The sequence below is a fragment of the Equus caballus genome, chromosome X (assembly GCF_041296265.1).
Source record: "Equus caballus isolate H_3958 breed thoroughbred chromosome X, TB-T2T, whole genome shotgun sequence".
Classification (NCBI taxonomy): Eukaryota; Metazoa; Chordata; class Mammalia; order Perissodactyla; family Equidae; genus Equus; species Equus caballus.
The window spans coordinates 112,946,556-112,963,431 of record NC_091715.1 but is presented as its reverse complement, the minus strand read 5'-3'; the positions used below and the strand labels follow the sequence as shown (position 1 = coordinate 112,963,431).

The window sequence follows — 16,876 nt, the reverse complement described above, 5'->3', positions numbered from 1 at the left end:
AAATTTCGTTGTTTATAAGCCACCCAGTGTATGATATTTTGTTATAGCAGCCCAAATGGACTAAAATGTGGGACTAAACTTTTTTCTTGGCCATCTATATTTTGACTTTGTTTACTGTATGTATTTATATACTTTTTTGCAAAAGCAGAATTGTTGAATTTATCATTCTTTTATTTTATGTCTTTGGGGTTTGTATCATACAAGAAAAGTTGTTCTGTTTTTTTTTTAAGATTTTATTTATTTATTTTTCTCCCCAAAGCCCCCCGGTACGTAGTTGTATATTCTTAGTTGTGGGTCCTTCTAGTTGCGGCATGTGGGACACCGCCTCCGCGTGGCTCGATGAGCACTGCCATGTCCACACCCAGGATTCGAACTGACGAAACCCTGGGCCACCTGCAGCGGAGCACGCGAACTTAACCACTCGGCCACGGGGCCGGCCCCTGAGAAAAGTCTTTCTTATTCTTAGACTATAAATACAAAATATTTTATAATATCACCATGCAGTTCCTCAAAGGACTGCATTTTATAGAACTTATTCACACAAAGCCTTAAAATGGTACCATGAACCACCAGTTGGCAACTAGGGATGATTTTGCCCTCCAGAGGACATTTGGCCTTGTCTGCAGACACATTTGGTCTACACACTGGGTGTGTGCTACTGACATCTCGTGGGGAGAGGCCAGGGATACAGCTAAATCTTCTGCAATGCACAGGACAGCCCTCTGTCCCCTCCAACAAAGAATTACCTAGCCCCAAATGTCAGTCAATAGTGATGAGGTTGAGAAAACCTGCCATAAACCCTCTCTCCTCCCTGGCTGCTCAGATCCCTGTTGTTTTGGTCTTATGTATATTATAGAATATTGAAAAGACTGAGTGAGATGGGAAAAAAAGAAAAAGGGAACTGGATAAGGACATTTTGGTAAGTTGGAGAAAACCATTTTACTCCATTGGTACTATCCTTAATTCAGTCCCTGTAATTTACTTCCAAAAGCTTAAATTTAACAAACATCATTTTACACAGTACACCAGAAAAAGAGTTAGAATATTGGAGAAAAAAAAACCTGGCAAACATTGGTACGCTACTAAGGGACAGAAGCATGAAGACACTAATTATTATGTAAATGCCTTTATTTGAACTAATACATTGCTACCAGATTACATCACTTTTCAGAGTTAGAGTAACATTATGATCCTGAAAACTATAGCAAACAGCTTGACAAAGCAAGAGTACATTAAGTCCTACATATATATTTTTATTTTTTAGTGCCCACATCTCCTTGTCTTAGGTGTAAAATTAGAAAATTTATTGTACACTTAGCAAACTTGGCCTACTGTGTCCTAAGTTCTGAGCACACTCTCTCCTCAAAATGTCATAGTCAACAGCATTTTAAATCTAAAGAGAGAGTTTGATGATACAGGTTTTAAAACAAATAAGCATATATTGAACAAAGTGTTTTAAGACAAAATATGTCAATTGTTTACAGCTTGGGTGTGAGAGGGAAGATGCAAATTCAAGGTACATTTTTCCTCTACCTATAATGTGTGTTTTCTACTTACTTGAAGACCCCTTAAAAAAGTAGCAAAATCAGCAGTCTTATTTAATGTAATCAAAATATTCTTAAATGTACAAAAAAGGATCATGTAGAAAGAATACTGTAAAAAGATACTGATTTTAAGAATAAAAGAATATGAAAAGCTTCTATTACATTCTGCACAGCCAGTTACTTCTGCAAATTTTCAGTACTATAAAGATAAGCAAAGGATACTCATATCCAAATACCCTCTGACCACAGTTCTCAAATAGGAACTAGCACACTGGGTGGAAAGCAAAATTATTGTAATAATATTCATATCCAATCATCTAAGCAAGTCCCAGGAGTTGGACATTCTAAGAGGGAGAAAGATACATAGAGAGAAATAACATACAGCAACTGGGAATGTCAAGGGCAGCAACCTAGGAGGAGAGAGTAAATGATTTGGCTATAAGCACATTTCAGGTGTGCCTGACAGATCCAACTTTGACTATGGGAAAGAGGAGTTGTTTTTATTAAAACTCTTTCCCCCGAGGGCTCTCATGATGAGCTAGTCTTGTTAATCAAAACCAAAAGTCCTTTAAATTGATCAACAGTTCCTTAAGCCACGAACACTTCACCTGGAAATAGCTGACCTAATCATGCACCTGGGAGCAAGGTTGTTTTTATCCGTATTGGTTATTTTACACTCTCTTCATTCCCCTGCCCATCAGGCATGCAAACACGGTCATAACCATCTTGGGCTTCACTTCCACAAGGTCTTCAGGGAGGGCGTACACCCTGGCTCCAATTCTTCTGGCCATTGACACTGCGTACCTATTTTTTGAGGAAACAAAAATTAAGATGAAACTCTTGTCAGTCAAGGACAAAATATGAGACATCTATTTCCTCTTATATAATCATTTGCCTGGAATGCAAAACTTCTGTATCTAAAGTTCAAATCAGAATGACTTCACTTTTTGTTGTTTTGTTTTATTTGTTGTTGAGGTCACTCTTAAGTGACACCAGGTTTTCAAGCTCTACTATTTGGGACTGACAATACTTATTCACTCCTTTTCTTCAATAAGAAATAAGAATGAATTTTGGAGCACTGACGAATTGATATGAAAATGAAAAAAATATATATAATTACCCAGATTGGCTGTACAATCAGTGTTGATATGTAATAACAGACACTCTTATGTGATCTTAGAGATATGGGGTGGAAAATTATGCCAGATGCAAAATCCACGTTGCTTTGGTAGATGCAGTGAGTACTTCCAAATATTCACGGGAGAGGAGAGAGTCTACATGGTACCTGGAGAGAGCGGCCAGAACGAGGAATGGAAATGGTAGACAAGAGAAGGGAAGAAAGAACTGACGTGTTCAGCTGGGGAAATTTGCAGGAGCACACCTCAATTAATACACGAGGCATTTCTAGGTGTTTTGTGTCAGGAATCTTTAAAGATGATCAAGTTTATGGAAAAGGAAGTTTCGAGAGTTCTCCATATATTATGGATATTAAGTCTTTATTATATATGCTACAAATATTTTTAAAGGAGGGAAGAAATGGTGTGCCTAACTCCAAAGCTTGATGGTAGTGCTTGTTAGTCTATGAAGCCTTGCTGTGGACTAATTTTCAGTGTTTACTAGTAAAGCTTTCATGGGTTGCCCATGAAACCTGGTCACAGTCTAGGTCTTCAGTGAAGAAGGGAAGAGACAGGTGGAAAAGACCTTCTCAATATTGTTGAAATGCAAGAAACTTCCAAGGCATAGTCTCAGCTGAGGGTTAAGCATCCTGCCCATTTAGGCACCAAGATAGTAAACTTCACCTATGTAGTAATGGTGATCTATGCACAGTAACAGAGACATCAGTGGGTAATACATTTTAAAAAAGAGAGAGAGAGACAGAAAAATACTCTTACCTGAGGCAAGAATATCCCTGGCTGATTTTTGCCTTGTTTTAACTTTGTAGCTGAGTTGCATTAGAACGTACACCACATTATTTCTGTAATCCACTAAAGCAACAGCTGAATGACCACCTACTAGGTCAGGCACAATACCAGGCTCTTATATATTGCATTCATTTCAAAATCTCTAAGGTAAGTATTATTGCTCCTATTTTACTGATGAGGCATCTGAGGCTCAAAGAGGTTTCCCCCAGGTGACACCATTTTTAAGTGGCAGAACCTTAATGAGAATGCAGATCTGCCTGGCTACAAAGCCCACGCTCTTGCCAGGATCTTACGCAGTGTCCCTTACTTGGCATTATTGTGCTTGTCATCTTCTGTTAGATTGCCACTCTTAACGAGGTCATAGTTTATGCAGCCTGGCTGGATGGCGTCAATCAAATCCACAACTGCCAAACTGGAGCTGATCGTCTTGTCCTAGTGCAAAAGGACAATAAATCTGAGAATTTCAACATGTACAAATTAACATGTGATTAATTATATAAAGTTGCCAAAAACAAAGCCCAGTGAATTAAAAAAGAGTCTTGCCATTAGCCCAACAATAATTTTCACTCACAAAGAAACCGAAGATTGTCCTTTCAAACTACAGATACTTTCTAGCAAACACAATGTTTATCAGTCAAATATGAAATTCTTACCTTAAAACTCTGAATGGAAGTTGATTTTCCAGCTTCACTCAATGTTCTATTCACCCAGCTCACAATGATGTCGTCATTAGCTTTCTGACCATCTCCCAGATCTTCCAGGACATTAAGGGTATATCTAAAAGAAGCAAAGAAAAGATCCCAATCTACTTTATGAGAAAAAATGCAACATTAGAAAGATGCTTTATCTTCCATTTCTCTTATTCCTTAGGGTTGAAAGACTAAAGATTTAATGGAAAGAGATTCACACTATATACAAAAAATATCTATATTTCAAGTAGTGGTGGCTTGCTCCTGATCTCCCATTTGCAGTGGTGGGGGGGAGATTTTCAGTGCTTTAATGAGCAAGCCCAACAGTCTACTGCAGGCACATTTTGTACTAGTCCAACAGTGGTAATGACTCAAGCTCTGCTTTGGCTGGTACCCAGTCATAATGAATGCTTTTCAGCATTATAGTTAAGAGATCTTTTTCAAATGGATACGTGAGATGTTCATAAATTTTACTATTTTTTTATTCACTGACACTAAATGAAGCTCAAGTCTATGTGTCAGGCTTCCTATGAAAAAGAAAGAAATATGCACAGCTCTGCTGCATAACTTTCACAGAGGCGTCTCCCACGGAATATCCTACATATCTTCATTACTTAAGCTTACTTCAGAGTCTAAATACAAAATTTTCAAAGGTGTAGTCATTGACACATTTGCTTCAAATTAATAAGGACTAGACCACAGAACTGTATTATAGTGAAGCTTAAACAGCTAAAATGGTGTACTGTACCTTCTCATCAGCTGCCAGACTAAAGCTAAAGTCAGGGTTTGGTTCCCATCATTCAGGTCTTGCCCTCCAATGCCTACCAGGGAGAATTTGGCAGGATGCTTCCCTAACTCAACAGCATAGTTGCAGTTTTCTAGCTGCAAACACACAAAGTAAATGGTTAAAGATTTTCATTTATTTAATCTGTGTACGTGTTTGTGTGTATATGTGTGTGCGTGCACTTGACGCTAGGTGCTTAGCATACAAAAATAAATAAGACACAGTTACTATCCTCAAGAAGTTCAGAGTTAAGAGTTTTCAAACAAACAGAGAATCTGAATAGACCAATCACAAGTAAAGAGACTGACACAATCAACACCGCGCCCCCCCTCCAAAAAACCCCCAAAAGTCCAGGACCAGATGGCTTCTCTGGTAAATTCCACCAAACAGTTGAAGGAAATTTAATACCCATCCTTTTCAAACTCTTCCAAAAAATCGAAGAGGAGGGGAAGCTTCCTAACTCACTCTTCCAGGGGAACATCACCCTGGTACCAAAACCAGACAAGAACAACACAAAAAAGGAAAATTATAGGCCAATATCACTGATGAACACAGACGCAAAAATCCTCAACAAAATATTAGCAAATCGAATACAGCAATACATTAAAAGGATCATACACCATGATCAAGTGGGATTTATTCCAGGGATGCAGGGATGGGTCTACATCCACAAATCAACCAATGTGATACACCACATTAACAAAATGAGGAATAAAAACCACATGATCATCTCAATAGATGCTGAGAAAGCATTTGAGACAATCCAACAGCCATTTATGATAAAAACTCTCAATAAAATGGGTATAGAAGGAAAGTACCTCAACATAATAAAGGCCATATATGAAAAGCCCATAGCCAACATCATACTCAATGGTGAAAAACTGAAAGCTATTCCTCTAAGAACAGGAACAAGACAAGGATATCCACTATTACTACTCTTCTCCAACATAATATTGGAAGTCCTAACTAGAGCAATTAGGCAAGAAAAAGAAATAAAAGGGATCCAAATTGGAAAGGAAGAGGTAAAACTGTCACTATTTGGGAATTACACGTCTATATATAGAAAACCCTAAAGAGTCCATCAAAAAAACCATTAGAAATAATTAACAAATACAGCAACGTTGCAGGGTACAAAATCAACATACAAAAATCAGTTGCATTTCTGTATACTAACAACAAAATAGCAGAAAGAGAAATCAACAACACAATCCCATTTACAATCGCAACAAAAAGAATAAAATACTAGGAGTAAACTTAACCAAGGAGTTGAAAGACCTATACACTGAAAGCTATGAGACATTATTGAAAGAAATCAAAGACATAAGGAAACGGAAAGATATTCCATGCTCATGGATTGGAAGAATAAACATAGTTAAAATGTCCATATTATCTAAAGCAATCTATAGATTCAATGCAATCCCAATCAGAATCCCAATCACATTCTTTACAGAAATAGAACAAAGAATCTTAGAATTTATATGGAACGACAAAAGATCCTGAATAGCCAAAGCAATCCTAGAAAAAAGAACAAAGCTAGAGGTATCACACTCCCTGATTTCAAAATATACTCCCTGTAAGCAAAACAGCATGGTATTGGTAGACAGACACACAGATCAATGGAACAGAATTGAGAGCCCAGAAATAAACCTACACATCTATGGACAGCTAATTTTTGACAAGGGAACCAAAAACACACAATAGAGAAAGGAAATTCTCTTCAATAAATGGTTTTGGGAAAACTGGACAGCCACACTCAAAAGAAAGAAAGTAGACCATTATTTTATACCATACACAAAAATTAACTCAAAACGGATTAAAGACTTGAATGTAAGACTTGAAACTATAAGACTCCTGAAGAAAACATAGGCAGTATGCTCTCTGACATTGGTCTTAGCAGTATCTTTTTGAATATCGCATCTCCTTAGGCAATGGAAACAAAAGAAAAAATAAACAAATGGGACTACACCAAACTAAAAAGCTTCTGCACGGCAAAGGAAACCATCAACAAAGTGAAGACAACGTACCAACTGGGAGAAAATATTTGCAAATCATATATTTGATAAGTGGTTAATATCCAAAATATATAAAGAACTCATACTCAACAACAAAAAAACAAACAATGCGATCGAAAAATGGGCAAAGGTAATTTTCCCAAAGAAGATATACAAATGGCCAACAGGGACAAGAAAAGATGCTCAACATCACTAATCATCAGGGAAATGCAAATAAAAACTACAATGAGATTTCACCTCACACTCGTCAGAATGGCTATTATTAAAAAGACAAGAAATAACAATTATTGGAGAGGATGTGGAGACAAGGGAACCCTTCTGAACTGCTGGTGGGAATGCAAATTGGTGCCGCCACTACAGAGAAAAACAGTGTGGAGGTTTCTCAAAAATTTAAAAATAGAAACACCATACGATCCAGCTATTCCACTGCTGGGTATTAATCCAAAGAACACAAAAACACTAATTTGAAAAGATATATGCACCCTTATGTTCATTGCAGCATTATTCACAATAGCTAAGACTTGGAAACAACCTAAGTGCCCATCAATGGATGAACAGACAAAGAAGACGTGGTATATATACAATGGAGTACTACTCAGTTATAAAAAGGATGAAACCTTGCCATTTGTGACAACATAGATGGACCTTGAGGGTATTACGCTAAGTGAAATAAGTCTGACAGAGTAAGACAATTACTCTATGACTTCACTCATATATGGAAGATAAACAAACAAACACATAGACATGGAGAACAGACTAATGGTTACCAGAGGGGAAGAGGTTGGGGGGAGGGTGAAAGGGGTAAAGGGGCACATGTGTATGGCGACAGACGCCAACTAGACTTTTGGTGGAGAACATGATGTAGTGTATATGGAAGGTGAAATATAATGATGTACACCTGAAATTTATATAATGTTATAGACCAGTGTGACTTAAATAAAAAATTAAAAAATAAAGAAATAAAGTTAACATAGGTATCTTATTAATGGCATGGAGATCATCAACATTTGAATGTTTAAAGATCAGGCCAAGAGCGTTTAAGTATAAAAGCAGTGTATATAATGGTAGTTGTGTGCAAATATGATTATACAAGCCTAACATATCTTACTTGGTAGGAGTATATATTTTATCAATCCTCTATGAAAGCAAGACATAATAATAAAAAACCTTATTCCATAAATAAGAGTTTTCAAACAAAAGAAACAAATTGAGAATAAAAATAGTCTGTAACAAATATATGCAGCAACTTAATTATCTACCTTTTTCATGTTGGCTCCAAGCTTTGGGTATGGAGGTTTATTAACCTTACTCCAGTCAACAGGAACTTTAATTCGTTCATAGAGCTGTAAGATTACCAGGGCATCTTGCAGGTCACTAACGATTTAAAAATTATTTGATCAGTGTTTTCAGAGAGCTAGGCCTTTGTTTCCATAAAAATCTAACACTACTCTACTAACCCAGACATATAAAACCATAGACAATACCCAAGACTCATATTTTCTACCAATCTGCACAGAAAATAGAGCTAACTTCACCCAATTCACCTAAAAATATTTATTTAGAGTTTATTGTTTGCAAGGTACTGTTCTAGAAGCTGGGCACACAGGACAAAAATCCTTGGCCTTACATTAGAGTGCAGAGAGAAAAGACAATAAACATGTATATGGCTAAACGGATAAAATGATTTTGGGGTGTATATAAGGGCTATGAAGAAAAAATGAACTAGGGTTAGAGGTCAGGGAGTGGTAGGTGGTGGGTCAGGGTCGGAATGAGTTGCTGGAATATAGTAAGAGAGTAACATTCCAGGTTGAGAGAACAGCGAGCACAAAGGCCTCAAGGCATCATGGATGATCTACTTAAGGTGTTCCCTGGTCTCTGTTTCAAAATATAAAGTATCTGTTCCCTAGCATGTTAGAAAGACATTTATATATTCTTTTACTTAATGTTAATGATCATGTAAAGAAAGAATCTGGGCTTTTATGTATTCGGAAAATGATAATGGAAGTCACCACTCAACATTTTCCAACATAAATAATCACTACAAACTAACATTTAGAAAATGTTTAGAGCTGTAATTAATTGTGCAGCATCCATTCCTGAGGTTCCTACTGTTTACAATAGCAGGAGGAAGGCTTACGCATAGAGATGGTTCACATGGGGGTTAACACCCAGAGAGTTCATCCAGTTACGGAAGGTTCTTTCTTCACGAGTTTCTCCTATTAAGAATAATCACAAAATTTGTATATTCATTAAACACCTTGCATATGTGCACATAATATCAACCCATATGTAAGATTATTTTATTTCCTCTGTACAGATCTCGACGTTTCCACCATATGAATCTCAAGGATTCTAAATACATTCTCTCTAGATACATGCTTATCTTTTTAATTTCTTGAATTTATTTTCAAGAACGCAACCTTATAACCATTTAAGCAATTTAGAGGCTTATGAACCTCTTACAGTCTCCTTCCCTCTCTAATCCTTCTTCAATTATCTCCCAAAATTCCCATACCTCAAAAGTAACTGCTGTTATCAGTTTAGTTTATATTTTAAAAATCTGCTATGGTCACATGAACCTCTATACTAATATTAATTTATGTCTTCTGTCTATCCTTTTTTTTTTTGCTGAGGAAGATTCACCCTGAGCTAACATCCGTGCCAATCTTCCTTTATTCTTTAGTATGTGGGCGGCCAGCACAGCATGGCCACTAGCAGAGTGGTGTAGGTCTGTGCCTGGGAACCGAACCCAGGCTGCTGAGGTGGAGCACGCTGTACTTAACCACTAGGCCACTGGGGCTGGCCCTCTTTTCATCTTTAAATGCTAAGCTACACACGAATAGTCCTTTTGCATGCCTATATTACAGCAACAAATTACTTGAAACTTCAGAAGCATAAAATTTAAGGACTTTATAGTAATGCCAGTGGATATTCAACAAACTATTATTTACATTTGTTAATTTTTAAATACCATACTTCATGCATATATAATCTGGAAAAGGTAGTCTCCGCCTTTCCCACACTTAAACAAATAGTTACTATACACTATTTTATTTTTTGAGTAGGTAAGTGGGAAAGGAACTGGGGCTAGTTCCAGTTAGTCTGACTGTGGACAAGTGAAACATAAATACAGTATATTTATAGGTCAAATTTTATGCATATCTGCATTTTTCTGGTGTGAGGTTTAAAAAGTGATCTAATTCTAAAATATTAAGATAAAACATTGGTTTACTAAGTGGCCTTAAATTAAGTGACCCCAGACTACTTTACTTGAAAAGTTCTCCTGTATCATCCCTTTCTATCAGCTGCCACTTTTTCCTCAGCCCTTGGGGGTACTTTTAGCAGATACCTGCTCAGGGAAAGTGGATGAGGAAACTCACTAAATCAAGGAAATCTTCACTGCTTATGTATTTCTACCCTGTAGTCCCACACATTAGAATTTGAGGAATCTTTCGTTACCTTCTAACAGAGTCCAGTCAATATCCTGGTTCTCTGGCTTAGTTAGTGCCGGGTATTTATTAAACAGGTTAGCCACGAAGGCTAAGTTCAGTTTGGGGTTTCCACTGACAACATCAGCAGGGGTAACAAACTGTCTGCAACCTAATTTGTCTGCTTGTTGAAGCATACTTTCAGCTCTCTTCAAATCATCTGTTTCCTGTTGAAGTAAAATAAGAAGACATTTTTTAAAAAGCCACACTAAATATATAGAAATGTTGCTCTACAATGATAGGCTGGATCTACAATTCCGCTTTCTCTTACCCAACATAGGATACTTATTATAAAATTGTTTTGAATGCAAAAAAAATTTTTTAAGTTGGTTGTGCTGGATATGCAGTACCTTGAAAATACCCTAGATGGCGCCAGATCATATAACTAAGGACAGAACACATTTAACTCAAGGCATTATATCTCTCACGCCAAAACGCATCAAGAAAAAAGGTAAAACTCTTCACATTTTTAAATTAGGCCCCAAAAAAGGTGTAAGGCTGAAAAATATGAAGGAATTATGAGAAAAAAATTTAAAAATAATACTAAGTATAGCAGGTTCCAATAATTTAATTACAGGTTTAAATTGCATATTTCAAATTGTAGTTTTTCTCTTCAACTATTTTTTTGTTTTATTTTACTTAACTTTTCCATCCACGAAGTAAAGGTGTCCATTTCTGTAAAGAATACTTACTTTCAACTAATTCCTATGACTCCTAACTTGCTACCTTCTTCCCCATTCTTTTTTTCCTGGAAAGATTCACGCTGATCTCTCGATTGACATAGGGTTTGGTGAAGAATTTGTTATAGATCCAATGATTTCAGACCGATGTAAAAAATAGTTTCTCAGGAGCCTGCCATTCCCACCTCCTAATGCTAAAAGTAAAAACCTGGAGCTGCAGGAGGAGCAACTGCTTGTGGATTTTCCGTTTGCAGCAACCTACTCCTGGAAATGGCCAAAGCAGTGCTCTTGGCAGTTACTACTGACGTCTCCACCCCAGTATGCCCCAGGGCAAAAGTAGAACTTCTGGAAAACAGTGTCATGTGAAAAAGGTTTTATAATTGGGGGGAAAAGAAAAGAGATAAAGGAAATTTGAGAAATGTTATAAACCAATGCTGCTCTGAATGTATAATTTGACAGTCTTAACTCTGTCTTTAATGTGTGATGCTATCTTTAACTAGTTTTTTAATCTCCGGTGAGGTGCCTTGATTGTACAGGACTCCAGAACAATGTGTGTTTATTGTTACCCTTCATTGTTAACCTCATCTGTATCAAGGGTAACCTGAGCAGGTGAGTTTCATATTTAACATACAGACAAAAATATAAGCACACCAGTCAGTTACAAACTCAGTTCTGGTAAGGGCAGTGTAAACAGTTTAGCCAGTGTTATCCACTCAATCCTACTGCACGATAGGCTGGGAATGTGGATTTTTAAAATTAGTAGAATGCATTCCATATCTAATGGGTACAAGGAACCACAGGATCCTAGAAACTTGAGACTAAATAATCTAGGCCAACTCCTTACTTTATGAATGAGCAAAGTGAGATCCAATCTTGGGAGGAACTTGTCCAAAGTGACTGAACAAATGAGTGACGTAACCAGGGAACATGGTCCATGACAGCGATTCCCCAAAGTGGATTTCAGGGGTCAGGAATTTGTAAACATATTCACACTACTCTTAACACAGGAATATTCCAGACACAGATATGAATATGCAATTATTAAATCTATCACTGTGATTACAATCCGAATACTTGGAAAAGGTTAGTCTCTTGTGCTTATTTCCCCACAATTGCTTTGAATATTTTATGCCATCCATATAAACCAATGCCACCATAATTATGGAACTCACCAATGAACTATCAACTAAATCAAAGCTAGTCTTTCTGCCTCTGAATTACACCTACGGCAGTAAGCTTTATAATAATATTTAAAATTGCCAACACCACTACATGCAATTATAAAGATTCTTGTTTTTATAAGAAATTGACAATAATTTTGTAAGGCTGTAGAATTCAAAAGAAACACCTATACTTACATTGAAACCCGACATGTTAATATCTATCCGTGGTTCACCTTCCTTTTGTCCTTTCGGTGCAATTTGATTGAGAAGATGGAAATAGGCTTTGGAATCCTACAAATGAATTGAAAATGTCAGTGAGATCACATTTACAAAGAATGAATGTATCCTATTGTCCCATGTTTGGAAGGATATTTGCATTGGATTTTGTGAGAATAGATGGCACAAATCTCTTGTCTTCTAATATAATAGATCTTTTCCCCAGAAAAGTCCATCTCTCTGGCTTTATGTCTGTCTTGAATATAGATGGACCAAACTTTGTCATGACTTTACAATTTTATTGAAGTCATCAACATAATAACGCTAGTAAACACATAACTAGTTCTGTACCTTCACTGAATTACTGAAGTCAAAAAGCTTGGTACATAACACAAGCAAGAAAAAAAAGTAGGAGAGCAGAAATCCAGGAAGCATAGGGAAAGAGAAAATAAACAGGTTACATCATTACAAAGCACAATATATACCATAACCTGTGGAGAAGAGATTAGCTGGATTAAAGATTATTTAATTGTAAATTTAAATGACAAAAATGTTTAAACGAGTAACACTTGAGTTGGTGAAATAACATTTAACCCTTTATGATCTGAACACATTTATCCAAATACGCTTCTCTTTTTGTTTTAAGCTATGGTACTCTTTCATCACTTGAACACTTGGAATCTCAATACCTAGAACGAAGTGGCATTGCTCATATCAGGGGTGGGCTGGCAGGACACTCCACAGAACACAACTTGAAAACCATTGTACCAGTGCAAATGCTTAATATGGGTCTTCGATTCACATGTCAAGTAAAATTCTGCCTCTCTGGAATACGAGAGGACAGGAACTGGAGTCAAGATTCCTTCATCCTGCTATATCCAAAGGCCACCTTCCCAGCTATTATAGTTTTCTATTACTGAGCCTTGACAGTCCGGACAGTCTATAAAGGAATGATTCTCATAGTAAACTCCACAGAATATGTGCATCCTCACCCCCAGGGAAGTTGTTCAATATGCAGATGAGTGGATCCGACTCCAGACCTACCAAATAGGAATCTCCAGGAGCTGCCCAGAAAGTTGCATCTTACACGAGCTACCCAAGTTGAGTTTGATACACTTGCCATAAATGATTCTAAGGGGGAAAATCAGGTGAGTGAAAGCCATTTCAGACCAATTCGTAAAAAGCAAACCCAGATCCTACCCTTAGTGGGCATGGGATTTACCCCTCAGGAACAGTGCATTACAGTTGTGAAAGTGCTTTCACGTAAACAGTTACCCACTAAAGGCGCATAAACAACTCACAATCTAACAGAAAAACAGGTGAAGAGCAGACCCAGCAGTCTGTATTTACTACCGGGAAAAGGGCTTTACAGGTGAAAATTAGAACTTGAACACAGATAAATTGGAAGTTCCTTTTCACATTACCAAGCAATACTTTGCTTCTTAAAAATATTCAAAGCAGGCTTCATTTTTAAATAAGATTTCCTTTTGTACATTTCAAATATGGCTTAGACACAATATCCATTTACGAATAGTTTTCAGGAACTCATCTAATGCATAAGGCCAATATGCCTGGCTAGTCATGTGTAAGTTAAAAGAAGGGATGGGGCCAGTTGGTCTTATAATTTGGGGGCTATCCTTAATTTTCACTGATGAAATCAGGAGCGCAACTATCCCATTACTTCCTCTCACCACTAAACAAATTGATATGATCACAATTGTCATAGCCCTCTTGGGTCAGGGACAGCTGGTGAAGATCCCCGCGTTTGTGCCCTGTGTTCCAACATCCGGATTGGAGAGAGTCGAGTCAGTTAATGAGAGCCCCACCATATCTGCTAGGGTAATTTCGGCCCTCTCTCCCTGAGGGGCCAAAGGCAACATGCGGTAAATAACTGTCACCAATGTCTTCCGCCCTTGCTGGTTTTTCCCTACTGCTCATGGAGAGCAGTGAGGGCCAAAATTCCATTCAACACAAGAAATCTTTGCGGGTCTTTTATGCGCCAGGTGTCGTGTTAGAGGCGGGCTTTAAGAGGAGGGCACTGGGCCAGGGGCTGAGGAAGGAGGCATATACATCCGTAAGAGCTATCACTATCCTCAAGAACTCAACATCTGAAGGAGGCAGCGCACCACAGGAAAGGAGTCAAACAAGAAAGGGAAAGGGGAATCTTGAGGCCCGTTCTCTCTCTTCTAGGTCTTTACTAACAGGTACACCTAGGACTAAGAAAGGCAGTTAGGAATAGAATAGTCATGGCTCATCCTTTCATACTCCATGTTCAACAGTAGGCAAACATAAAATGTTAAGACCATAATATATTTACTCTTTTCCACTAAATGAAAGCTAGTCCTTGTACTAGGGCTGTTTACTGGTCTCCACCTCTCTACTGAAATCTATCATCAGAGCCAAGAGGCAACAAGACTTGGCGATTACTGGTAGGATTTCCCTCTGTTATGGTGGGATGAAATCTCCCAAGTCATTATATGCCCCCAAAGTGTTAATGGTTCTTTGCAGTTACCTTGATGTCAGCACTAAAGTTGTTGATTTTTTGCCACCCCGAGTTTTCCAAATGAAAGTTTGCCCATCGAAGCAGAAGCTCTTCTGGAGACAATTTCATAAGCTCCTCCAAAGTCTCGCCATCTCGAAGTAAAGCAGCCAAGGCTGTAAGAAAAAAACCCCCACAACCAACATATTGTATGATAATGGTCAATTACAAGTTCATTCAGTCTTTTGACATTCTGTTAAGTATCGAGGTGCAAAAAAATTGTATGACTAGAAAACTAGTGCAAAAATCAAGTAGTTCTTGATTTTCAGGTACTCATAGTCTAATAAAAAAGATAAACAGGGGCTGGCCCAGTGGCATAGTGGTTAACTTTGTGTGCTCTGCTTTGGTGGTCCAGGGTTTGTGGGTTTGGATCCTGGGCATGGACCTACACACTGCTCATCAAGCCATGCTGTGACAGTGTCCCACATACAAAATAGAGGAAAACTGGCACAGATATTAGCTCAGGAACAGTCTTCCTCACCAATATATATATATGTGTATATGTGTGTGTGTGTGTGTGTGTATAGGTACTTTTGAGTAGATTAAAAGTGTAAGTGCAATAAAGTCTTGAAAGTGCAAAAGTATTATCATGGATAAAAGTGAAAAATAAGACTGTTGACAAGACACTCTGGGACCTTGAAAATACTGAGAACCCCAAATATATATTCTTCCCCCAAAGCAAATGAAGATTACAATGGTGATTTATGAAACAAAATATAAATATTTGGAGTAGTGCTTAATATTTTAAACTTTATCTGGAGAGGATAACGTAGCCCTTCCTAAGACCCCATGTCAATTGTATTGCACATGCGTATGCTCATATATTCTATGAATCCATATGCGATGTGACACAAAAACCTATGCTGTAAGAAGGATGATGCTTCTGCTGGTTCAGGAAATAGGAGGCCATCAAGGGCAGGTTAGAATATTTTTCAAGAGGTCTAAATCCATGAGAGAATATGAAAAGTATTAAAAATAATAGGAGCTGGTGCACAGTGGTAGAGCTGAGGGTGGTGATGGGGTGGGGCTGTGTGGGCAGAGCAGAAAAGAATAAATATCACGTTTGGAGACCTTGGGGAAGTTCCCCAAACTCACTGTGCTTTTCTGTCTTTATTGTAAAATGAATTCTAAAGTGCCAGACAAATGTTAATTACTACTAGAGAAGAAAGTTATAATTAGGCTGTTTTCCTGAATAACACTATATAGCATTACCTTTGGTTAATTCTAGTTACCATCTAATCACCTCAATTAAGTGAAAGCATGACAGTCTCCATGACTAGAAAAAATAACCAATAAACAACTTCCAAAATAGTGACTGTGTTCCATTACCTTCATTCCTGCTTAATTCAATGTCAGCAAACAAACCGATCTTAATGATCTGCCAGAGCAGTCCCAAAACCAGGTGAGGTTTCCCAGCCCGCAAATCCTCTGCACCAATGTTCACAACGTGACATCCAATGGCAGAAGCAGAGTTCAGTGCCAAGTTCAAGTTTTCCTGCAAGACAGCCAATTTAAACACTTGCTTCTTGACCTTTCCATTTTGTAGGAGTCTGCTTCTCCCCTCACTGAAAACAACGCTCAATGAGGAAATTAATACCTCGTATTAATTTTGTATGATCCAGAGAAAACAAACACCAGATTTTGGTGTTAAAAGCATAGCTCAAACAAATCTCAGGCTTATTGCTTTTGTCTTTTCCAGAATTCCATGGGAAGTTAACTTGGTATTTTCATTTGATCCCTTTTGAAATACACTGACACTAAAGGAAAAGGCCGAGTGACTGGAATAAGTACATCCATGTGAGTTGTGTTGTATTTCTGAAAATGCCTCGATGAGTCTGT

General features: G+C 37.7%; 1 protein-coding gene across 14 annotated transcripts in view; it reads right to left on the bottom strand.

Annotated features, from left to right (window-relative positions):
- Nucleotides 1-1,110: 1,110 nt before the first annotated feature.
- The window catches only part of PLS3 (plastin 3), a 73,607-nt gene continuing 57,841 nt past the window's right edge, over nucleotides 1,111-16,876 (bottom strand). For 7 of the 14 annotated variants that reach the window (XM_070257300.1, XM_070257301.1, XM_070257296.1 and 4 more), the window contains 11 exons: nucleotides 16,367-16,532; nucleotides 15,011-15,153; nucleotides 12,850-12,876; nucleotides 12,478-12,573; nucleotides 10,411-10,606; nucleotides 9,089-9,167; nucleotides 8,211-8,325; nucleotides 4,904-5,037; nucleotides 4,120-4,243; nucleotides 3,774-3,898; nucleotides 1,111-2,348 (listed from right to left, as the gene is read on the bottom strand). In XM_070257300.1, coding sequence (XP_070113401.1) covers nucleotides 2,216-2,348; nucleotides 3,774-3,898; nucleotides 4,120-4,243; nucleotides 4,904-5,037; nucleotides 8,211-8,325; nucleotides 9,089-9,167; nucleotides 10,411-10,606; nucleotides 12,478-12,573; nucleotides 12,850-12,876; nucleotides 15,011-15,153; nucleotides 16,367-16,532 — 1,338 coding nt within the window. In that variant the 3' untranslated portion in view covers nucleotides 1,111-2,215. The remainder of the gene's footprint in view (nucleotides 2,349-3,773; nucleotides 3,899-4,119; nucleotides 4,244-4,903; nucleotides 5,038-8,210; nucleotides 8,326-9,088; nucleotides 9,168-10,410; nucleotides 10,607-12,477; nucleotides 12,574-12,849; nucleotides 12,877-15,010; nucleotides 15,154-16,366; nucleotides 16,533-16,876) is intronic. The other 7 variants (XM_005614446.4, XM_001488260.6, XM_070257302.1 and 4 more) reach the window with 1 other exon arrangement.